The 26,166-nt window shown below is 32.6% G+C and overlaps 1 protein-coding gene across 5 annotated transcripts in view; it reads right to left on the bottom strand.

Annotated features, from left to right (window-relative positions):
- The window catches only part of LOC145279834 (uncharacterized), a 192,612-nt gene that overhangs the window by 26,825 nt on the left and 139,621 nt on the right, over positions 1 to 26,166 (bottom strand). For all 5 annotated transcript variants that reach the window (XR_013868465.1, XR_013868466.1, XM_080131264.1 and 2 more), the window contains 2 exons: positions 16,269 to 19,982; positions 4,150 to 4,284 (listed from right to left, as the gene is read on the bottom strand). Coding sequence is in view for 3 of the 5 variants with exons in the window: in XM_080131264.1 (XP_079987390.1) it covers positions 4,150 to 4,284; positions 16,269 to 19,982 (3,849 nt within the window). In the remaining 2 variants the exon portion in view is untranslated. The remainder of the gene's footprint in view (positions 1 to 4,149; positions 4,285 to 16,268; positions 19,983 to 26,166) is intronic.

The raw sequence follows: 26,166 nt of genomic DNA, 5'->3' as shown, positions 1-26,166 counted from the left end.
AAGACCCCTAAGTTCAAAAAGATGCATCAAAGATAAGAATAATAGTAAGAACAAGCCAAATAATCAATCCTCATCTCAAAAATTCAGTAACATTAGGAAATTAAGTCTGAAATGTGAAAATGACAAAATCGTTTTTTAAAAAAGTATTGTCTCCTGGGAATAAAATATATTTTTAAAATTTTTTAGACAGTTCTTTTCTATTTCTGCATTGTCTTTTTTTAATATCCATTTATATTGTCACTATCTTCATAAACTGCATAAATCAAATTGTGATATTATTTATTCAAAATGTCACGTTAATTGTATTTATGATTACACAATGCACACAAAATTCCAAGCTATTTTCATTGTTGGACTATATAAAAATGTTTGGAGGGAATTTCCATGATTAGGGATGTGAATAAAATAAGGAAAAAAAAAAAAAAAAAAAAGTGGCTTTGATACATGGTTGACACAAGTGCAACATTGACTTTCCAGCACTTCTCTTCATCCAAATAAAATCACAAGAGGAAACTTGATAATTCCACTCCTACCAGACTAGTTTACTAGGCAGCTAATGGATGGCTCAGTGTGTAACACAGCATCAATTTGTTTATAGTGTACTTGCTTGTGGTAATCTCTCCTTATTTTTTAAATTAAATCAATGCTTCTTGACACAACACTCCCTGATAGATATGCTAAATAAAATTCTAACTTTAAGAAATGCATAATTGTTATGGTGTGTGTGTTGCCAAATTTTACAGAAAACAATCCGGTAATTTTTGTTTTATTAGTTCACACATTTATTGAATTTCTGCTGCCAGATGCATTTTGCTAAACAAAAATTTACTATTTAAATAAAAAAAAAATGTGTCAATCCATAACGACAGAAATGAGTTACTGCCCCTGATCACCTGTGAAAAATAAGAAAATAGCAACACTTACATAAGTTAGTGAATCAAGGAAAAAAAATTTGAATATCTTAAATAATTAGAAAAACTACTGAATTGTTTTCCCGAAAATTTGAATACCAGTTTTTAATCACCAAAATTAAAATTTTATTTAGTGCATTTACCAAGGATTGTTATGCCAAGAAGCACCATTGTATCTTATTTTGTTTAAATTTAACTCTAGTTAAGGTTTCAGAGGAAATTTAAGTGACAGATGTGGTGTTAAATGTAAACATTCATATTTAATTCATTTAATTTATTCACTCAGATTTAATACTGGTTTAATTTTCAACAATCTCTGGTCGTTTAGATACACAATGTATAATTAGTGAGTTAGGGGTTTGTTGATGAATTATTATTAAAGCAAAATCAGATAGGGTTAATATGGCAAAGCTATGGAACCAAAAGTGCTAGAAAAACTGGTGTTGCATCTCTATAATATTCTGTTGTAATCTTGATATATGTAGAGGATTTAACATAAAAAAGGTTAAATTTTGAAACTTTATAAAATCGAGTAATTCTGTATAATTTTTTATTAAATTAAAAAGTGAAAAATTATTACATCTGATCTCATTGACGATTGTATTAATTAATACAATCATCAATGAGATTGGACATACAATTTTCTCTTCATGGGGCCACCTCTCCTGGATCAGCAACAAAATGAGAAAAAAAAAAAAAAATTGAAGTCATCTTCTATGATTATAGTAGATCACACCAAAAGTCTCTAAAAACCCTAAAATAATTTTTCATTTAATAAAAAGATAATACAGCATTACTCGGTTTTCTAAAGTTTACAAATTTAACTTTATGAAATAATGCTTTCAAAATATGTGACTAACTCTTATAAAAATGTTATCAACATGAGTCAACAGCAAGGCACAGTTTGAAAACATTTGTTTTTGAGACAGAAGATTGCAGGAAGAGAAGGGAAAAGAGAACGTTAATGTAAGCAAAAGTGGTGAAATGTAAATGATCAATTCATGGAAAGCAGATAAAAAGTTTAGAAATTAAAAATGTTAAAATAAGATTAAATCTCATTCTGGAAAGACAAGCAATAATAAAATAAAAATAAAATAATCTTTAATCATTTAATCCATAAAATATCTTTTTTATATTTATGCAATTAAAAAAAAAAATTCATTTTGATATTTACATTGTGGAAAAATGTTTTTATTCAATATCACAAATGGCAGGACCAAGAACAAATTTTGTTAAAAATTGATATTCAAAATTATTTTCTGAAATGTTTAAATGTCTAAAAAGCAATCCGAATAACAAACAAAAGCAAAGTTTAATTTTAATCAAGTAAGTACTCATCTAAACTAAATAAAATGTTAGAATAAACCTTATTATTTTTATATGTTATTTTCCAACTAAAGTTTAAATGTAAAAAGCATGTAGATAAATCTTTATCTTATTATAATGGATATAATGTGTCTGTAAACAAAAATGTCACTGCCATAACAATTTTCAAGTTTTAACTTATTTCAGATGATTTTATTTTAAATTTCAATCATAAAAAAATGGCTTATATCAATCGAGCGTCTTGGATGATTGATGGCACTTGATACGGTTGGTTGTACCTGTTCAGACATCGCTGTATGACACCATTTCTCATGGAAGCCTTTAAAATGAGACCAGTTATTTTCTCTATATGCAGGAGTGTGTCGTTTTTGACATTTTGTCATGGATCACATAATAGTAGAGGTCGGATAGGTGTGTTGTCCACTACCTCTTTCTCTCTTTCACACATGATGAGATCCCTGCATTTTGTAAAATTGTCAACAGCTGCCTGAAAACTCTCCAAGCAGAGCGATAATAAAAATGTATATAAAAATCGTTTCGTTTCTTCACCAATTTCCTGGAGCTAGCCCCACCCCCATTCCCTATCAGGAGGTTAGACACTTGGTTAAATGTGGTTTTGAAAAGCTTAGGATAAGAACATTCTGACCTAAAAAAAAGTGCTTCAGTAGCCCAGTTGGCATTCCGCAATGGGAGCACCTTAAACAATTAGCCTTATCTCTTTGAGAATAGGTCAGTTAAACTAACCCATTCTCTAAGAGAAGGTAAAATCTTTAAACTTCTCAGTGTAACATTCACAGACAACTGGAATAAATAGATTAAGGACATTCCAAAAGTTTCTGCAACGAAGGTGGGTTCCCTTTACTGTGCTAGGAAATTATTCACGTTAGAATATCCTGTATCTCTATAAAGCCACCATTCACCCATGCATGGAGCATTGTTGCTACATCAGGACTAGTGCATCCACCACAAGTTTCTCTCTCTCTTAGACAAGATCCCCAAAAAAGTCTCCAATCTAATAGGTCCCGCACTATCAACCAAGCTTCAACCGATGCCCCATCACCATAATGTTGCATCCCTGTGCCTGTTTTACAAGTACTTTAATGGAATGTGCTCTGATGAACTGATTGCATTTGTACGTCCCAGACAAACCCATCTAGCAACAAAATCACGTTTTATTACTGTATTTTATATATATATATATATATATATATATATATATATATATATATTTCATAAAAAAATTCTTCTTTTTTTTTTTTTCACCACTGGTAAATATATATATATATGATGATGATTGCCACGTCTTGTCAGACAAGTGCCACTCCTTCAGTCATTGAACGTCTATTAATTAATGGTTCCAATACTGCATAAAATTCTATATTAGATCAACTTAGGAGACCACTGTTGCCCAATATAATTACTGGAAAACCCTCTTCTACAACAAAGATTCTCCAAGCTTGATGAAATGTATCTGAAAGTTGTAAATTACATCAACCAAAATGCTGTAAGCATAACACCCAAGATGAAAACAGAAATCTGAATAACCTGAAGAGTACAAATAATCAATTTTAAACTCAAAAATTCAGAAAATTTTCTTGGATTGCACAAAAGACTAAGGGGAGAAACAACTTTGTCAAAATGCTAAAAAAAAAAGGTTCATTAAGTAAACAAAAATATTTTTCCACAAGTATTACGTTTTTAAGTTCTGGTTATGATAAAAAATAGTAAAAAAAATATTTTAAAAAGAAATCTTTTTTTTTTATTATTTAACATTAGGTTTCATAATTTAAAATTTATTTTTAGCATTAGAAAATAATATTTAGTGCAAAATTTAATATTTTGTTAGACAAAAAATGTTAACAATACGAGACTGAGCACAAAGAATAATTTTTATTTTAGTGAAAATGCTCACCCTTTGGCCGAGTGGAACCTCGTGTAGATCGCTTCAAAGGTTCGATTGGCAGCTCATCTTTGTGTTCTGTCGTGGATGTGGCAGCAGCATCACACAGCTTATTGCGCACTCTCACAGGAGAGCGTTCTCGGGTACCTGAATAGGGTAATAGAAAATGAAATTTCAATTGCATATAAAAAGCAAATCTTTTAATTAGCAATACCACACCATTTTTTTTTCTTTACATCGAATAAACTCAAATCAAGATTGAAAAGAGCATAAAAAACAAAGAAATATCTTTAGTTTTTAAAAATAACCATGCAAAGTATCAAAAAATGCATGGTTCACTGGTCATTTTGTCTCAAGTCAAACCTGTTCAATATAAGCTTGTAACTGGACATTTTGTCTCAAGTCAAACCTGTTCATATAAGCTTGTAACTGAAAATGGTAGGAAATTTACACAATTTACAGACTAACCAATCTAATCAATCAAAAGCTCTATTTTCAGATCTTTTTAAGATTTTTATGCTGAAACTTTGAACATATTGTCATAACACCATGAAGGTTCAGATAACTGTATTTACGACCATCTCACTTGGTAACTTCCATACTAATTAACATATTTCAATTTCATTTTAATGGTTTTAAGTAGAAACATCATAAAAACAGCTAAGAAAAATGGTAAGTAAGGCTTTGTCATCATATGAAGTGTTATTCTGATGGACATTATCATTTGTCATTATCACATCATGAAAAATTCAAGATGGCGATTGAGAATACAAGATGGTGACCAGAAAATCCAAGATTGCCACCATGATGTGATTCAAAGAAATAATTAACAAAAATGTGGTTTGTAGCATATCAAATTAAAGGAAATTTTGTACAGATTAGAATTGTTTTCAAGGACATTAAACTAATTAGCATAATTAAGTTTCATTTTAACGGCTTTAAGGGGAAACATCCAAAAAACAGCTAAGAAAATGGGAGGTAAAGCTTTATCATTATGTGAAATATTATTCTGATGGACATTATCATTTGTCATCATTACACAGTGAAAAATCCAAAATGGTGACCAGAAAATCAAAGATGGCAACCAAGAAATCTAAGATGATGATCACGATACGATTCCAAGAAATTATTAAAATATGGCTTGTAGCATATCAAATAAAAGGAGATTTTGTACAGATTAGAGTTATTGTTTTCAAATTATTAATTAGCATAATTGAGTTTCATTCTAACAGTTTTAAGTTGCCATGACAATTATCGAGTGGGTTTCTACCACTATTTTGTATATTTTTTATTTTTAAGTCATTGTCGAGACTTCCAAGATTTCAAGAGACATCGCAGTCATTTTTTCTTGTTTTTATGTAACATTGACACTACTTGTTTTTCAAACAAAATAAACATTTACAACACCAAAAATTTATCAAGGTAGGTAAAAGAGTAATTTATCTTGCCTTTAGTAACATTAATTTGTTATATATTTGTTTTTTTGATCACTTTTTCATACCTCTGTGGATTATAAAACAAACCCAATAAATGTGACCATAGGCAAGATAAGTTATTCTTTATTTAACTGGATAAGTGGTTGATGTGTTTTAACTCATTTAAAAGCGTTTTTTGCTTTTAAAAAAAAGTGGTGTCGAAATTAAAAATTAAACAAAAAGAATTTCTTTATGAAATAAAACAAAATTACAGCGCTATTTTTTGTAATAATACTATTTTTAAGTTAAATTCAAGTTTTACAATATCCTTTTTTATTAAATCATTAGATGAAAGTACAGAATAGTTGCAAAACACCCTCCTCTCCTCATGTTAAGAATAGGTTTCTAAATAATAATGTAAGTACAATATAATTATAATTTTTTATTAAATTGTTAGGTGAACGTACAGAATAGATACAAAACACCTTATCCCCATGCTAAGAATGGGTTTCTAAATAAAACGTTTAAAAAGTTTGGAGAACCCTGTTTTAAAGTCACAGCCCCTCCTCCTTCATTTAAAAATTTACCAAAATTCAGAAAATCAACCAATTTTAATGAAATTTTCAGTATTTATTAATTAATAGTAACATAATCTAATATAAATATATATAAAAATAATAACATTTTTGAATGTCTTATTGGTTGTATTAAACATTCCTCTTCCATTTAAGTGTGTTTTTCATTTAGTTTTATATAAATAAACTTCTAGTACTTATGCACTTATGTGACTGTGCTAAAATAATGTTATAATTTAGAAATCCATTCTTAAGATGGGAAAGGGAGGGTGCTTTGTAATTATTCTGCATTTTCACATATGCTCCTATAAATTTTTTTTTTTTTTTTTGTATACTGATATTCATATCAAAAACCCTTTTTTTCTATTTATTTAAAAAGAAAATACAACTTTGTTATATATGGGTTGTGGAATTGCATTCATCTGCAAAAAATCTAGCTAATTTGCATATTCATTTTAATTAATTCCCTATTAGTTTTTTTTTTGTTTTCAGTTTTCTTATGGGATGATCATCTTTAGTTAACTACTATGTGTAATTATATTCATGCAGATATTCTACATGATTTATACTTGCGTAATATTTGCATAAAAAGGTTATAGTAAACACAAACCTCTTTCTATATATATTTATACGTGTGTATATTTGTTTAAAATATTTTGCCTACCAAACTCCTCTGTGAGTTTTTGATCTACAGACATGAAACTTCATATATAAGATATTCAAACCCATGCAAAACTTTATATAGAGGTTTTAGCCAGGGAAAATCGGTGCAAAAGTGTGAAAATTAAAGAGATGGAATTTGTCAGGTGTAGGTTGAACGATGGCATTATGAATATGCATGCATAACATAATAGCTATTGGTTTATGTTTTAATTTTTAGCCTTGCAGCAAACATGTCTTCATAGCTCAGGCATTAATATCAAAGGAAAAAGTAAATTATAAGTTAAACGTTTTGGTTTCAATTCTCGGTGGTCGCGCAAGAGTCTTTTTTTTCTTTCTTTTTTTTTTTTTTAAACTTTTTAAATTATTACTATATATTGAGTCTAATATAATCTATATATATAAAAGGCAAAACGCACACGAGAGTTTTGGTATGTCCAAGAAAGGCTTTTTTTCACTGGGCTTAGAAGTGTTTATATACCCCCTAGATAATAATATCTACGATTTGCAAATGCGCGTCGCGGCTAGATTTATTTATGTTGAGTTTTACACAATTCTTCTATTTCGGCCCATCTTGTGTTGATTCGGCATTTTCGTATAAAAGCGAAAATGATGTGAAACTAATGAGCAATTCTCGGCCCACGGACCGGAAACGTCCAGAAAGTGGTCACCGTCATATCAGACATTTGGACACACTCCCCTAATAAAGGGGGAGCTGGTTTTCCCCAACATGTTGAGGAAACAAAATCAGACAAAGTTGTGAAAAAAACAAACCCAAAAGAGCTATCCTGCAGTAAAATTGGCACCTGCCACTTTTCATTCACTGTGGTGTGATGTTTGACCTCATTAAACACGCACCTCTCACATAACTTTTTAATCATTTTATTTCACACATTCTCAGTTTTCTGCCATTGTAGCGTGGTGGGTAAGTCATCAGTATTTAACCTCAAGGGTTCGGGTTCGAGCCTACCAAACTTTTTTCTTCTTCTTTTACACCTCCAAACACCTGGGCAATGCCAGGTACCCCCGTTAGTATAATAATAAAAACGAAGTCTACATTAATCAAAATATCATATTTAAGCATATTTTATGACTGGGTAATGTCGGGTGGCTGCTAGTTTAATAAAAAAAAAAAAAAGATATTGTAAAACTTGAAAATACTATTTTTAAAAAATAGCACAGTAACATAAGTGCATAAGCACCAAACTTTCTTCTATTCAACGTTTAGTTTGAATTGAATTTTTTTTTTTTTAAATTTTTCTGACGCTAAAATAAAACATAACCAAAATATTCTTTTTCTTTTCATAATAAAAGACTGATGTTTTCTAAATCATTAAAAGTAAAAATAAAAAATATATACCTCATTGTTGTAAGCTATCATTTCTACTGATACATACATAAAAAGTTCTTAACCAATTCTTTTCAAATTTTATAACAAAAGAAATAAATACATTGGCTATTACATACTGTTTGAACGAATTTTCTATCTTGATTTATTTTTGCACTACTTCAAGATGTTCTACCTATTGACTAGAAAGTTGCAGGTGTTTGGTTTAAATTCCGTGATAATGATAATTCTATCCTCTTATTAGTTTAAAAATATAAAACAAACGTTATCGACTAGTAGAACTTCTGTGTTGAGTATTTATATGAACAGACCTAAAACGCATGTATCCGAAAAGTCATCTACCACTTGCAGATATGCCATTGCGACATGTTTCGTAATTAATAGGTGAAAATAAATTGTAATTTCTTTCAATATATAAGTAACAATAAAAATATTAAAATACTATTTTAAAGAAAATTTTATTTTGAATTCATTCATCTAACTTTTATTTTGATTGACGTAGGAGAAATTTATTAATTACTGATTTAAAAACTATGACTGTTAGATTAAGTAGCAGAATGTGCCTTGTCCAGCGCTAAATGGTACGTTGCTTGGTATTACTATTTTAGCATATATATCTATAAAAGTGAGAATGTGTGTGTGAGGACACTTCTCAGCCTATATACTCAATGGATTTTTTATCTACACTTGAAATTTGGTATATAGGATATTCAGGCATATGGAAAACGTTTTAAATGGGTTTTCATCCAGAAAAAAAAGGCGGCTAAAGGGTCAAACTGGAGAAATTGGTATGTGGGAAACATCAAATTGTTATCTGTTTATGAACTGTTTCATGATTACACCTGCACGAATCATTCACATTATGTTAAGTAGGTTTGAAAACACTTTTTAAAAATTGTTTCAAGCTGGTCTAATGGTTATCATATTTGACTTGCTGTCTTTAGGTTTTGATCTCAGCTCGAATATTATTTTTTTACTTTCGAGAAGTGAACTGTTTAGAAAAAAACATAATACTTGCATGCACAATTCACAGTTTCTTTTAAGGGATTTAATGTTTTGTTTAATATCAGGCAACACCAGGTACATTTTCTAGTATATTATAGAGATATGAAAGGAATATGCAACATAAAGATAATTACTATAATACCAATAATTGTACGAATGCTAGGAATAGTTTTAAAAAACTGAAAAGAAAGCTGGGATAAATGAAACCAAAGTTAGGATTAGCTATAAAGGGTCAAACTAATCTGGAATACTATTTTGATGTCATATAAGCTACATGTATTTTTGTATCTTTTTTTATCACATAGGTTAGGCTTTCTATTTGCTTGAGTTGATACTCACAGAGTAGATGTTGCATTGTTTTTGTTTTATTTTATAGCACATCAGCACCTTTCATTTAATGTCAGATCCAGTAATTTTGGAGAAAGATTTTATTCTTTAAATATTTATCCATGGTATTTGGTTTGATTGTTTTGTAGAAGAAAATCGTTGTTTTTGCTTTTGACTTTACAGAACATAAGGTTTTGCAAAAGGAAAGGAAAAAACAATAACATCAATGTTTGGAGAATTTTGGGCTAAGAAGCCAGTATCTTCAGAGAGTTTAATCTGGTAGCACCAGATGCCCTAATAAGTATTACCACTGTGCACCCAAGTACCAAGTAGATCTGGGAACAATGATAATCAGGGTCAACTCCATATTCTCTACAGTCCCCAAATGGGAACTCACCACTGGATGTCTTTTAAAGTTATAAAGATCTTATTTGCATTATAAAGTATTTCTTAAGCTAGCTATTTCTTCTTTGTATATGTCTAAACTGCCACTGATAATTTGTGCTCCAAAGTCGCAGTACAGAGGGTGATACTTTTAAGTCAAGATATTTTCAGAGGATGACTGGCATACTATACGAATACTATGACTCCTTGCTTTGTGCAAATTAATACATCTAGGAAGTCAAATTGGTTGTTTTTCTCTACTTCCATTGTGAACTGTACTAAAATGTTATGAAAGTTTATTTTCGAGAGGGGAGGGGCATGGAAGAGCAAAAAGAGGTCGATAGAAAAAAAAAAAGATCAAAAGACAACATTTGTAAACGGAGAAAACATTTGTGAAAATTCAAGAAGCACTGGCAAACAACCCTCATAAATGTAAAGCAGTTCATCCGTCGGAATGATGAAGACCATCCAATCATCCTAAAAATGATGGAGGATTCGTGTTGGGAATTTATTTTAAGTAAAGATGGTTTGCACAGAACCAGCCACATTCTGTAAGAGAATTTTCGTAATATTTAGGAAATTTGAGGAAGACTTTAACAAAAATGTTTGTTTTTTTTAATTATCATAAACGAAACTGAACTACAAGAGAGAATACATATATAAATAAAAGATAAATACAAAGATTGGACCAACAAGAGAATAAGGGCCCCAATCGATGTGAGCCAGAGAGAGAAACAAAAGGACTGATTTTGATCAACACTGGTTTGGCCTTGACCTTTGCATATGCACATGGCCTCTGTAAAAAAATATAAAATAAGACACTTGTTCAGTTTTTGCCATTATTTCGCAACGGAAATTTTTTTTTTTTAATCTTCCCAAAACAAGGCACTCTGGATTGAGATTTTTATTTTAAAAAAAAGGGGAACAGGATTTTCTCTACAGGGTGGAACGATAAAATTGTCACCCAAGAGAAAAGATGACAGGATTTCATTTCCATTTATTTTTTTTGTTGCAGACCATGTACTAGTTGGCCAGTAGTGTACAAATACCTAGAGCAATAGAAGCCTTCTATCATGTCTGAAAATGACACACTGTTCAACGTGAAAGATCGGAGATGCGCCACTGTACAACTCATACTCTCTACCAATTCAAGTTATAACAACATTGCCAGCACCCTCAAAATGCAAATCCGGATGGTTCAACGCCTGAAGGCACAGTTCAATTAAGTTTCCAGTCATAGCTATGGTCTTTGGTGTAGTTTCAAGTAAGAGCCACATCATCTCACCTCACATCTTCAAAGTCAACACCTAACTGTACCTGGATATGCTGAAGAGTGTGGTGATCCCATGGTGAAATCAGGTGGCCGCTGGCAGACCCTGAGTGTGGCAGCAGGATTCGGTGCCAGACCATGACCAAAGAGACCCAAACTTGGCTTCAGAAAGAGTGCTACGACTTTGTACTCTTCCTTCACTGATCCCCACCCCTACCCCATATCCCCTGACCTGAACCCGTTGGACTACTTTGGTCATACGCTAAGAACATCATCAACATGATCTCCCACAACACCAAAGCCAGTCTGATTGCTGCCATCTGCAGAGCTCCTGCTGGGGCTTATGGGAAAGGCATGCTACTAGTTTACAAACCCGTATTGAGGCGGTGATTGAGAATGAAGGCGGCTACATTGAATAGATGTCAGCTCTACTACATAATCAAGTTATCTGAATTGATTTTTTCAATAAAAGTTTTAAAATAAAGCTGTAGTATTGTTTTCTTTAGGGCGACAAATTTATCGTTCCACCCCGTACATTAAAAACAAGCAACAAGTATAAAACGAGATTTAAAAAATATGCAATTTTATTTACAAATCTTTTTACTATTTTTATTTTTATAAAGTTTAAGTGTAGTATCACGACCTATCCTACATTTTGCTCCTAGCCAGATTGTCAAGGACAGTTTGAAAGGAAAAACCTGCTATTCCAACCCACAGTGTTCCATTTTGGAAGCAATCAGCACCCCAAAATAAGGATTTCTCCATCACTGACCAAGGAGAGGGAAGATGAAATGTAGTAGCACAAAAACTTTAATAACTGAATTTTCCCTACATTAAAAACCGATATAAGAATTGAGAATTTAGGATGCTGATCTTTCCTGCCTGCGGTCAGTGAAGGAGAACTCCTAAGCTGAGGCAATTTTTATGCATAATAAAATTACATAATAATCGATAATAAAATAAATAATTTTATTTACAAATCCTTTTATAACTTACTTTTGATAATAAAAAAGACTTTGCTATTTGCTTGCCTCCACACAAGGGCAAAGTTAAATACAAGGTAAGTTTTCAATGTAAGGAACAAAACATGTTTTAACAAAATACATTTAAATAAATGGATGCTGTGCAGACAATTTGATGCCACAGGAATTCCTTCAGATAAGAATTTAAACGAGGTCCTCTACAACCGAGCATCAATTTAATAAACCATTTATGGTGATTCCAATAAGCGTCTTAAATTATCAATTGTTATGTTGGTTTTTAATAGTGTTAGGACGATTATTCAGAAAAATCTGAACATTTTGGAGTATCAGAATTGGTATTGGAAAAATTTGTGCTTATTTTCCTATGCCAAAAACGATTCCTTTATCTTTTTTTTATCTGATTTTCTTTAAAACAAAATCTGGTAGTAAAAATAAAATAATAATTAATCTACCAGCAGAACTAAAATCTATAGTCCTCCTCCAACAAGTGTGTTTTTACATTTAAGAAAATATATGAACATTGAATATGTGCTTTTCAGTATTCAGGAAAAAATAACTTTATAGTTAAATATTTAGTGGTTTATAAAGAATTGGAATCAGTAATTGTTTTGGAATTGGGAAAAATATTGGAATCGTCCCATCACTAGTTTTTAATATAGGGAAATCCTGTTCCCAACAAAATATTTTATAAATAATATAACTATTCTTTTTTTTTATTAATTTTTTTTAAAAATAAAACTATCAATCCAGAGTACCTCATTTTAGGGAGCTTGTTCCTTCTAAAATAAAATACTGTGGACTGGAAAAATTCCTGCCATTAAAATGTTTGCTTTAGTGAGTTTTTCCTTGAATAAAAAGTTTGGTTTAAATTTTTATAAATATATATTTAAAAAAAAAAAAACTCAATATAAAAATAAATCTTGGTCCCGAAAATCAGCAAAACAATTGTGAAAATTTGAACAAGTTGATCATTTTATATTTGTTAACATAAACTGTGTGTGCGAAGGTCGAGATCAAACTGGTGTTGACCGAACCCATCCTTTTGTTTTTCTCTTCGGCTCATGTCGTTTCAAGTCCTTATTCTCTTCTTGATCCTAAAAATTTCATCACAATGTCAGACAGGTGAATAATGAATAAAATGTACAAGTTTCAAGAATTAAAAAAACAACAACAAAGAAATACCCTCAAATAGAAGCTTAATATGAATCATTTCTAAATCCTAACTTCACTTGTGCAAGCTTTATTTTTCAGTTTTTACCATTTTTAGTATGGTTTTGAAGTATTTGTGAATCTGACCTCTCATTTATTATAGAGAAAAAAGTATATTATAATCCAGTCTTGGTATGAACAGCCTAGCTAGTAAGACACATTCACTATATTACAGTATTATAGAGTTGGATGTTATAATGATAATCTATGACTGATACTTTAACTTCATATATCCAAATAAAGTTGTTTTTAAAATCACTTTAGTGGAGAAAAGGAGAGAGGCAAGGACTTATAAACTGTCAAACATATTCAAAATCATAACTGTCAAAGATATTCAAAGATATGTCACTGACAATTATTCTGGTAGAATCTGGTTCACTTTAAAGTGAGTGATCTTTCTTCTGTCAGGCTGAATTATGCTTCGGTGCAGTCTTAAGAGGTTGACTCTACCAGAGTTTTACTTTTCTGCATTTTGAGATGGAGTTACTTTATTGTTAATTGCCTGAGGTGACCCTACCAGTTAATGTCGACATGGCTGTTAAGTTGTTTTTTTATAGGGTAGAGTGCACTTCCTCTTGTCTGCTGATCCCAACCCTATGTTACATATTTCTACCGTAAAAGAGAGGTAAATAAAATTCACACACAAAAATTCACACACACACATATATATATATATATACACACACGCTCTCTCTTACTCTCTCTCTCTCTCTGCGTATCAAATTATTCACGAGTTTACATTTTTTTTTTTAAATATTTAAGGAACAAGTGAATAAAAATCTATGAAACTTGGAGAAAGTGCTTACAATACTATTCAGCTACTCCAGTCAGAAAATAAAATTGTTTAAAGCAGTATTAGTGAAATTATGGCAGAAGATAGGAATATCTATTAATTTCAGTGTGTCAAGTTATTAACAAGGTTGCGAAAAAACACGATATACCTATAACTTGTTTATTGAAATAATTTTCAAACATTAAATGAAGTAGGAAAAATGCTTAGAACACAATAACTACATAGCAATTTCTACGTTGACATAATTAGTAGGGGATATGCGATCCTTTTTTATGAATGACTTGTAAAAGACGTTGGTCCACAGATTTAGTCAAATTTCTGATTTCATCAACAGTTATTCCTTGTGATACCTCTTGGAGAGCATCCCACAACTCATTTTTGCTCTTAAATTGGAGTCTACTTGCATAGAAGCGTCGCTTCATGATATTACAAAGGTTCTCAATTGGATTAAAATCTGGTGACTTCACAGGCCACTCCATCTTCAGTAGCCCAGAGAACCCCAGTTGCTGTTAATAGTCTTTGCTTTTGTTTGCTGCATGCTAGGGAGCATTATCCTGCATAAAAATAACAGTTCTTTGGAACGTCAACCGTTGCTTCTTCAGCCATGGTTCAAAGTGCTCCTTCAGAAAAGCTATGTAAGCATTTGACATCAATTTTACGCCTTCTGGAACTCTCCATGGATCAACTAAAATACCTCCAATAATCTCAACCCAAATCATTATCCCACCAGCACCTTGTTGCCGCCTTAAACGCTGACGACAATGTCATCCATCTAGGATCCATCCCTTGCTCCAGCCATCTGGGCCATCAAGAGTGACACGTACTTCATCCATGAACAAAACTTTGGAAAAATCCGTTTTCATGTTTCCCTCTGCCCATTTCAATCGGTTTTGTATGTGATGTTGCTTTAATGGAGGCTTTGTCACAGGCTTAACAGACTTTGCCACTTCTTTCAGAAGGCGACATCAAGTACTTTTTGAGACATTCTTCAATCCGGCTTAGTCAAAGACTTCTTGACTTGTCTGCCCAGGGTTCTTAACAACTTCACGTTTAATTTGGAGTAGAGAACAGTGTGAAATAACTCTAGATTTACCTTTATCAGCCCTCTTACGTACCTTTGTAGGGTCCTTGACAAAGTTCTTCAGAGTTTGATGGTACCTTTCTATCATTTTCGATATTTCGAGGGTAGTTTTACATTTTGCTAGCTGTTCTATAATAGTACTCTTTTCAGAACTACTGAAGCCACCTTTACAACCCATTTTATTGACAAAACTGCCTTGTTAATAATTTGACACACCTCAAATACCGTGGATTCAGCAATTACGATGGCAAGTTGTTTATATTGTGCGGAACAGTACAAAAATTTCACAGTACGCGAAGCTCAGCATTGTCAACGTTTCTGAAGCTTTTGATACAAAACTACCGGTAAGTTTCTGAAACTGGTAAAAAAATGTTATCTCATTAATAATTTGGCACGCTGTGTATATAGATTGATCATTTACTTGAAACGTTAATCAGTTTGTATATACCAATCATAATGGATTAACAGAATATTTTATAATTAAAGTTTTTTATATTTAAAAAAAAACTTTTATATGAAGTTAGCAAAAATACAAGCTCAATGAAATGTCTTTTTTTGATTCCAGAGCATATATAGTTCTCAAAGTTCCAAAGATCAAGGTTTTTCAGTTAGTAATTTGTTTTTCAAAAGAAACCATTACAACACACGCACACACACACACACATATATATATATAGATATATAAATAAATAAAAAGGAAGCCCCCCCCCTTGAATTTCCAATGACTTTTTCCGTTTCTGAAATGTAACAGGGTCATACATTTCATTACTTCAAAAAATATTTTCAAATATTTGTACTAGTGTTTTATTTTCTTAATTTCATTCATCCAGAGAAAGTCTCAAAATAAAAACGAAAAGTTGATGAACACATAACTTGGTTTGTTCCTTTTATATTTCTCTATTTCGTTGGAATACTATTTTCATTATTCTCATCATATATATATATATATATATATATATATATATATATATATATATATAATTACAAATACAGGATAAAATCAGATCAAAATTGAAAAATTAATATATTTTTTTTTACAATCAATTTTTTCCAAAATGAGTAAAGAAAAAAGATAACTTACTACTTGAAACATTACGATCTACAATCGGCCTGCCTCGTCGCTTGGTTTCATGAAGAGTCTCTTTGAAATCTGGAGTTTCTACTTTGATGCCAGACGCATTTGGTTTTGTGGCACTATTCTTCTCTAGTGTTTCCTGGTTGTTGATAGAGTCCAAACTTGGAATACAGTTTTCAGAGACTAAGTTTTCCTTTTTATCAGTTTCTGTCAGACTGGCATCGACCTCAACACTCGTAACTGCTGCCTGAGAAATATTTGCATTGTTGCTAGCCAATACCTTATCTGATAATGTCACACTGTACTCAATGCCATCCATTTGCACAGGTGTATCTGTTGTCGATGACTGTTGCTCTCCTCCGTGCTGACAGTCATTAACACAAACACCATCAACAAGCGTCAGAGTTGCCGTTGAAGCATCTACATTTTGTATGTCATTACAAAATATAGATTTATTTTCTGAAGTCTTTGTGGTGGTGGTGGTGGTGGTGGTGGTGGTATAGGTAGTTGAGGAGATGGTGGCACTCATGACATGTGTGTTAGCTGCTGATGCAGCCGTTTGTTGTGATGGAACATGACCCGTCACGTGCAACGGTGCAGTTTGCATGCCGCTGTCAAGAGTTGTACTCAAATTTGTCAACTCATGATCAACATTGTCGTCAGCCTCACTACTTGCATTGATTACTGCTCTGTTGGTGTCAGTGTCACTTTCCCTGAGAGAATGTTCTGACGAAGAATGTGGCTTGCCGTTACCCAAGCTTGCAGGCTTGGGTAACTGAAGGTACTCAGGGTTGAGGTGGGACGCATTGGTGGTTTCGGTCTGACCACTGTCGACTGCCGCAACAGCATGGTTCAACGAGTCCACTTCCATGCTGGTGTGCACTGCATCTCCCGTGAGAACTGTGCTACCTAAGGTAGACGATGATGACTCCTGGACCGAAGCTCCTCCTAGCACCGGTGCGGCCACCTCCAGGCACGTCATGGCACTATCCGAATCACTTGCGCTTGTCACACTAATTGAAGAACAGCTCGTTTCCACTGGACTATTATCAGATGTCTTCTCACATTCTTCCATTCGCAAACGCTTACCACTTTTATCTGAAGATTTTTCAATAGCTCTCTTACCATTATCCTGAACAGTTGAATATACACCTTCACTCTGACTGATTTTTAGCAGGGCCTGGTCAGCCCCACCAGATGTAGAAGTTGTGGTTATTGATGATGTTGCAACTGTATTTATTGATGTAGAAGAAGAAATGGGTTGTTCAGTGATGGGCTGAGAAGCCTGACTGGAACAAACCTCTCCTTGTAAACTAGAGATGTTTTGTTGAATTAAGAAGTTATTTAAATTATCACTAGAGGGCACTGCTATATTTTTATTATTTCTAATATCATTGTTATCATCATTATTATGTGTTTCCCCACTTAACGTATTACTATTATTATTACTACTAGAATCAGAGTTAATAGCACCACTTTGAAGCCCTGCATTTTCCAAGTTTAGACACACGCTTTGACTAACAACACAAGAATTACTTAATTGTTGCGGCTCATTCGTCAACACGGCTAATGTCGACGACTGACCAGCCAGTGTGGCTGTAATCAAGTTAACTTGATTGGTTACGGCAGTAACGTAAGATGGGCTAGTAGCCTCAATTGATGTGATGGCAATATTGGTGGAACCAACACTGTCTACAAATGAGACAGACGTGCCATGGATCATATCAGCAGTGTGTGAAGATGGGGTCGGGGTAGTGGTGGTGGTATAGGTGTTAGTGGAGGAGGAGGAGGAGGAGGAGGTAATGCTGCCTTTGCTGGCCGATGAAGGGATAAAACTGACCAGTTGGTCATCAACTAGTGGATCAAATTTTCTACTTAAGTCACCATGTTGAGAATCCGAGACAACAGCCGTCAACACCTTTGGTGTCGTCGCCGACAGTGTTGACGTATTGGTTGAAAAGAGGTGTTGTGGCAGGACCTGAGTCGTGTTGAGACTTATAGGCACATCGAAGGAATTTGGAAGTCGCTCAGATCCGTCTGCAGCTTTGTCTTCGACAAAGTCTACAGTCAGTTGTTGAGCCTCCAAATTAGATAGGCTAAGCCGATTGGCTCCAAAAATCATGCTCGCAGAAGCTGCGGATATGGAAGCCTGAGTTACTAAGTTCTCTCCAGTGTGGACCTGGGGGAAGTGATGATGGTCACTCGAGGTGATGTGTGCCATGGTAGAGTTGACAAAGCTAACCTGTGGAGGTGGTAAACTCTGTGTGATATTATGCATAGTTGATAACTGGGTGGGGCTTGTGTGAGGGGGAATTGACCAAGAGTTCTGACTAGAAGAAAGTGATGAACTGAGAGAAGAAATAGAGGCATGTGATGAAGTGAGGATGTGATCAACCACGGACTGTGCCCGTGGCGACCCCAGAGATGTGTGCTTGCCGTGATGTGGACTAGAACGGGGGGACGTGGAGGTGCTGGCCGTCTGCTGCCGGATGGAGCTGCTGACAGGAGATTTGCGGACGCGAGGTAGAGAGTGATCACTTGACGGAATGGGCTTCACCAAGCGCTGAACCGATTCAGTGAGTCTCTTTGGTAACGGCAGATCGGGTGCATACAAGTGTGGTAAACAGTTAACCGTGCTTACAGCTGTCGAGCTGGACCGTTTTGTATAAATGCTAGTAATGTTGGACCCTTTCGCTGAATCTTGGCAGCTCATATTTCCCACCGATTTCAGAGAGTTGATAGTGCATATAGGTGCAATACTTGCTGTACAAGTGCTATTATTGTTGGTGCTACTACTACTGCTGACGCTGCTAGAAGCAAGACAAGGATCTATAGTAGCGCTGTTGGAGGAGAGAATCGCAGACAACCCGCCACTGGGGATGTTGCTCAAATCTGCCACCGTCACTTGTACTGTAGTCTTTTCCATCACCGTGCATTTATCCGACACGCTTGGTGAAGAGGTATCCTTTATTGAGCCGCACACAGAGATTTCAATCTCTTTTGTTTCACCAGGCTGAGACAAAAAGATGCCACCATTTAGTCCGTTATTGCAGTCTACCTGCATTTTGCGTTGACTAAATTCTTCGCTCACAATCGATTTGTTGATGTGATCACTAACATCGGAGGGCAACAGGTGTGATAAGGTAGCATTACTTTTCCAAGCGGAATACGTTCTACTTATCGGATATAAAAGCGTTGTGGTTGTGTCTGTGTTTATTAGAGAGTTGAGTTTTTCATTACCACAACTGGAAAAATCTGCGCTCTTGCTTTCTGCTAATTTAGACAATTCATGGGAGAGTCCGGCTTTGTCTAAATCATTGGACAATGCCGGGAAAGTCAAAGTAGACAGCGCGTGGTGGCAAATCGGCTGATTTGTATCAAACGATTCTGTTAGCGTTAGATTTTTCCCAATATTTGATTTTGGAGATTGGTTACGCACTGATGTTACTGATGATGATAATGTTGTGGTTGTTAGGGCACAAGTACTGGCCACAGGTAAAGCGTATTTCCCCTGTGACGACACCACAGAGAGACTGTTGCTGCTGCTGGTAACAGATCCAGTGGTCAAAGGCTTCAACTGCTCCTTAGAGATACTACTTTCTCCGCCAGGTAAGCCACCAGCCATCTTTGCACATAAAGGAATTATAGGATTGCACCAAGTGGTGCTTGCTGCCAAACTTCCTTGCTGACTGGCCATCGTCGTCAAGTGTTCAGGTGTCACTGCAAATAAAAAGAATATTTACATATTTATACAGTTTGGTTCAGAAAACATTTACAAAAATTGGTGATTATCCAGAATTCCCCTTATATATTATAAACAAAAATATATAAAAATCTTTATAATATATGTACCAGTTACAGAATGAAAATGTGATATTGCAAAAATCATGTAAATTAATCAAGTAGCTTTGGTTTTAACTTTAAAAAAAAATCTAATTTTATGAGGAAGCAAGGACGGAGTATCTCACTCTGTCCTATTGAATAAATAAAAGGAGACAAATCAAACTACCCAGAATTTTGTTCTACAGTAGAATTTTGGAAATGCAACATTTAAAATAATTAAAACTTTTGTGAAAATATCTAAAAAGGAACATTTTTGAAAAGATAACATTAATAATACTTATTTCTAAAAAGGTAAAATTCAATACTGGTTATCCCCACCTTAACAACCTCTCCAGAATATAGAGATCAAAATTAACCTTGTAATGGCTACAATTTTCCATTAATTTTTAAAATTTGTTTAAAAAAAACAAAAAAACAACAAAAAAAAACGATTTTTTTTTAAAATAATAAAAAAAAGTAATTGATCAATTTACATAATTTTTAGAATATGATCTTTTCAATCCATGATGGATAGATGTACATCAAAGATATTTCTATATTTTTTCAGTATAGGGGTAATTTTTGACAACCGCCCAAAAATTCACTAGCAAGACAATATCTATCCATTTTCTTATGTATTGTTAGGTGTGTTTCAATACATACTTATGAAATAATAATAATAATAATAATGTCTATACTGTGTTAAGATCATAATTCTAAAATTAATTTAAGATGGTGATAGTTAACAAGAAAAATGTGATAAACTAATTTTCTTAGCTTTTCTCGAATCAGAGTATGGTCACTTTTTGTTTATTTGCTTTACTTAAAAGTAAAGAATCCACATTAGCTGAATAGAAATAAATAGGGAGTGAAGAAGTAAAAAAGCAAGGCGTCTGATTGCTTAAAAGTTAGAGTTAGCATTGATTAGTTATAAAAGCAATTCTAAAATAATGTCTCGCAAGTTTGTGTAATTAGCCTGATGATTTCCCATGGAAATGAAACAAACGTTTTTTTGTTTTTTTTTTTTGTGTGTGTAGCTTACTTGTCATAAGTATGTGTTTAGTTTGGTAATTGTCATAAGATAATTGGAGACGCATTAGTCAATATAACTTGATAAAATATCATATTATGTATTATTTAAATTATTCAGACTACTCTCCTTATCTTGGATGTTATTTTCACAAGATTTCTGCTGATGCAATCTCCGGCCTTCTTCAGATGCATCTTATCAAATTTGAAAGTCTGTCCGGAATTTCAAATATTCAATTCATAGTAGTTCACATTTTTGTCAGCCAGAAAACTGTCTCTTAGAGGATTATCTATAATGCAACGAATAAAAGTGTTAAGTAATAAGTTTCTGATGAGCTTTTCCACTTAAGTTAACAAATTTAGCGAACTTCCATTACTATCGATTACTATATTGTCCTTTTGACTACTGTACACTCTTTAACCCTTATCCTTGAGTGGCATATCGGCCTTGATAAGTGGTGCCGCCTATGTAAAAAAATAAAAAAAATAATCAGTATTAAGTGAGTCTTCTGGCTCAATCTTCAGTGTGGGGTTTACTAACAATACAATTATGAATTATTCAAGATTTTTACCTGGTTATGGCTGACAGAATGAAAGCAAGTTACTCCCATGGATTAAATAAAGGGTACTGTTTGAAATTCCATATAGATTCCCAAGTTCAACAAAATGTTCTTGAAGGTTGGCAGTTACATTGAGAAATATGAGAATAACATTCAAAATTAGGACAGTAGTACAAATAATCAATCCTCATCTCAAAAAATCTGAATCATCATATTTTTAATATTATTTATTAAAAATAGGAGGATTCAAAAGTTTTGAGGAAAAAACTGTTTCCAAATAAGTTAAAATTTCCTCATTTACTTCTACTTGGTACCAAAAAACCTAAATTCACATTGTGGCAGGGAAAAATAATATCAGCAGCATTTTCTTACAATATTCCAAATATGATTACAAACAAAATTCGATATTTACACATTTAGTTCTTGTCCAGAATTCTCCCTATATTTAAAAACAAAAATAAAAATCTTTATGATGTACGCACTTGTGAAGAAACAAAAATATCATATTCCAAAGATTACATAAATTGATCAAGTAGTTTTAGTTTTAAATAAGAAAATCAAATTTTATGAGCATGAAAGGAGTAACTATTTCACTCTATTTGGAGGGGTGGGGGTGGGGGAGAAAAAAAAACGAGAGAAATAAATTAACTTAGTTCATACTTACTAGATTTATGAATTCTCATTAATTGCTTAAAAATAATTTTCTTTACAAAAATAAAAACTATTTGGTCAATTTACATAGTTTTTTGGAAAGTGATATTTTCATTTTGTCATGAACACATACATCATACAGATTCTTATTTATTTTTTGTTTAGGAGGAATTCTGGACAAGAACCACACATTATCATTATTAACAAACGATCACAATCATTCTTAATTATACTTTTGAAAAATATTAGTGTACATCAAAGATTACGGAAAATAAGTAAATAGAATTTTAATTTAAAAAAAAAAAAAGTGATTTACTATTTAGTCCACAAACTCTGAACAAACCTTGTGTCTAATTCTGCCTTCGTGGGGAAACAAGTAAAAAGGAACAAACTAGAGTGTTATCTTCATATCAGAAAGAAGATAATCTTTTACAATAAACTTGGCTCCGCACAAATGCCATTCAGAGCTTGTGGACTCTGAATAGTAAATTAATTCAATTTTTTTTTAATTAAAAATTCTACTGGATAATTTTCCGTAATTGAAAATTCTACTGGATAATTTTCCGTAATTGAAAATTCTACTGGATAATTTTCCGTAATTGAAAATTCTACTGGATAATTTTCTGTAATTGAAAATTCTACTGGATAATTTTCTGTAATTGAAAATTCTACTGGATAATTTTCCGTAATTGAAAATTCTACTGGATAATTTTCTGTAATTGAAAATTCTACTGGATAATTTTCTGTAATTGAAAATTCTACTGGATAATTTTCTGTAATTGAAAATTCTACTGGATAATTTTCTGTAATTGAAAATTCTACTGGATAATTTTCCGTAATTGAAAATTCTACTGGATAATTTTCTGTAATTGAAAATTCTACTGGATAATTTTCTGTAATTGAAAATTCTACTGGATAATTTTCCGTAATTGAAAATTCTACTGGATAATTTTCTGTAATTGAAAATTCTACTGGATAATTTTCCGTAATTGAAAATTCTACTGGATAATTTTCTGTAATTGAAAATTCTACTGGATAATTTTCTGTAATTGAAAATTCTACTGGATAATTTTCTGTAATTGAAAATTCTACTGGATAATTTTCTGTAATTGAAAATTCTACTGGATAATTTTCCGTAATTGAAAATTCTACTGGATAATTTTCTGTAATATTTTCACCGATAAGTAAGTCTATTCAGAATTTTTCCTGTTACTTAATTTCAAACTATCATATTTCACTTGTGTTGTAATAGAAATAAGCATCAAATAAATTGATGTTATTTTTCTTATGCTCATTATTTTCTTTAAAAAAAAAAAAATTTTGTTGATATTTTTATTAACCTATTTATAATGTAATAAGGAAACAAAATAATTTAGAGGATTTTAATAACTGCTATTTTATATTGAAAAAAGAATTCATTTTTATAATTCAAACAAGAATTTTCACTTGTAAGGAATTTTTTATATCTATATAAAAATGAAGAGAAGTTATCAACAAGATTTGGTGCTTTTTAATATAAAAATTCATAGCAACAAGTGTACATAAAGTTCTAATTTTATGTTATGCACACTTGTAGAAAGTAATATTTGAAGTTTTTTGAACTTTCAAATTGAAGATGTTGGGCAGTCATTTTGAAAACTAAATCAGGATTTAGTTTAATAGAGTTATCTTTTCTTGCCAATTGCAACTTAAATTTGCCCCATGTAAACAATCAAAAGTGTAGCCATTTACTAACTCTTTTCATAAAGTTCAAGTTAATTTCATTATCAACCAACTGTACCTACTCAGCGTTGCCTGGGAATCTTTTAAAATCTATTTTTGTTTTGCTTATTTTTTAAATTTTAATTATAAATTTTTGTTTATTTACATTTTCCTAAATGACAATGAATAAAAATGACAAAGAAAAAAAAAACTTGTTGATTACATAAAAAAAAAAACAATGTAATTAGGTAACTAAATCCCCCAGAATGCTTTTTGCTTTATTGTAAAAAGGCATCGGTTTTAATCATGTGAAAAAGTGTTTAAAAAATGAATTCCTTTCTAACCAATTTATACTATACTATTAAAAACTGGCAAATCGATAGGATAACAAAACTGTTTTAAATAAGGTAGTTATAAAAAAATAAATAAATAAAACTATTGCTAATCACATTAAAAAAAAATTTAAGGGAGATATTTCCTTGATATATTGTGATATTCCAGCTTCATACATACAACTCTAGTGAACAAAATGAAGCAAGTAAGATAAAAATAAATGTTTAATTTGTATATACAATTTGGTGATGTATGAAAATATAACTTAACCAGTGAGAGTTGAAGACATGGAGATAAATATGAGAATAATACGACAGATGTACAAGGTGAGTCTATAAGACAGACTTCTGATAACCACATTAAATCTGGATAATAAAGGGAGATGTGTGCAGAAGGGAAAGTTTCAATGTTTTAGTCACATTGAAAAAAATGGCAGAAAATTTTTATTTTAGAAGATAGAAGAGTCAAAGTAGCAGTTTCAGTTCATAGGGGAAAGCTACAGAAAACATAGGTACTTTCTGAAGCGGTATAACAATTCTACCATCTTTCCAAAGATTTTGGCAACAGATCTGATGTAGGTCTTCCTTTTAAGGTCAGAGGTAAAGGTCAGTCCCAGAAGATTGTTGATGCTGGATGCTTTATCAAGGCGAGAGCCATTCATTTCTAGGGGGGCAAAACAGGCATCTAAGTATTACTGGTGAAAAGGCAGAAGTTTGGTTTTTGATGCATTAAAAGTAACCACCCATTATACTGCACACTTCAAATCAGAAGAGATAGCATCTGCTAGATCCTGATCTTTATCGGCCTTTGAAGTGTTGCTATAGATGGTAGTATCGTCTGCATAGATGTTGACGAATGAATGAAGAATGTGATTTGGGAGGTCGTCGGTGAAGATCAGAAAGAGAGTTGGGCCCAGAATGGATCTCTGAAGCATGCCAGAGTTAATACTATGAGCTTCATATGTCTGCTCATCAACAACCACTTGAATAGACCTATCAGAGAGAAAGGATTCGAGGGTTGGGAGGAAATTTCCAGCTATTCCATAGCTGGAAACCTTATGAAGTAGACCTTTTTGCCAGACCCAGTTAAATGTCTTAGATATGTCAAGAGCTATTGCTCCAGAAATTAAGCCTTTATTTATTGATTCCATAATCCTGCGTGATATTACTGTCAGTACATCCGCAGTTGATTTCTCAGAATGGAAATCTCATTGCATATTGCTGAGTAGGTTGACAACTTCTCTATTTATCACAGACTAGCAATTTACTCATGAAGCACAGCAGACATAGGTCTGTATTGAGATGCAGAAAACTTATGCCCTGTGTTTTTAAATACTGGGCATTTCAATAGGTTGTCGAGATTTTCCAAAGTGTTGAAAAGCATCTTTCCTTAAGGCAGTGATTGAACAACTTTGTTCGTATTGGAGCTAGTTCTGGTTGTAGTTTCAATATAATAATTGGAATGTTGTCAGAGCTAATTGCTTTGCTGGGATCAAGGTTCTTGATAAAATTGGAGATACCTTGGACACATATATATGGATTGTCAGTCCTGGGCAGAAATTCAGGGGGTGCAAATGAGACATGTAACAACATTTTTTGTTAATATATCTCCAATAAGTAATGAGTTAGTAAATGAATAAAAAATACAAAGTAGAACAGAATAATGAATACTTATAAAGCTAGCTGCCATTAGCAATTTTTGTCTTTAAGGCTACTTATAGCAAAATACCAAAATAAAATTGCAAGTACATTTTAGAAATTATTTTAAATAGTATTATGCTATGCAAATAATTTCAATAACTAGTATAA

This window comes from Euprymna scolopes, chromosome 7, assembly GCF_053919585.1.
Source record: "Euprymna scolopes isolate OS-2025 chromosome 7, ASM5391958v1, whole genome shotgun sequence".
Lineage (NCBI taxonomy): Eukaryota > Metazoa > Mollusca > Cephalopoda > Sepiida > Sepiolidae > Euprymna > Euprymna scolopes.
The sequence above is the reverse complement of the archived record's forward strand: the minus strand, read 5'-3'. Positions and strand labels throughout refer to the sequence as shown.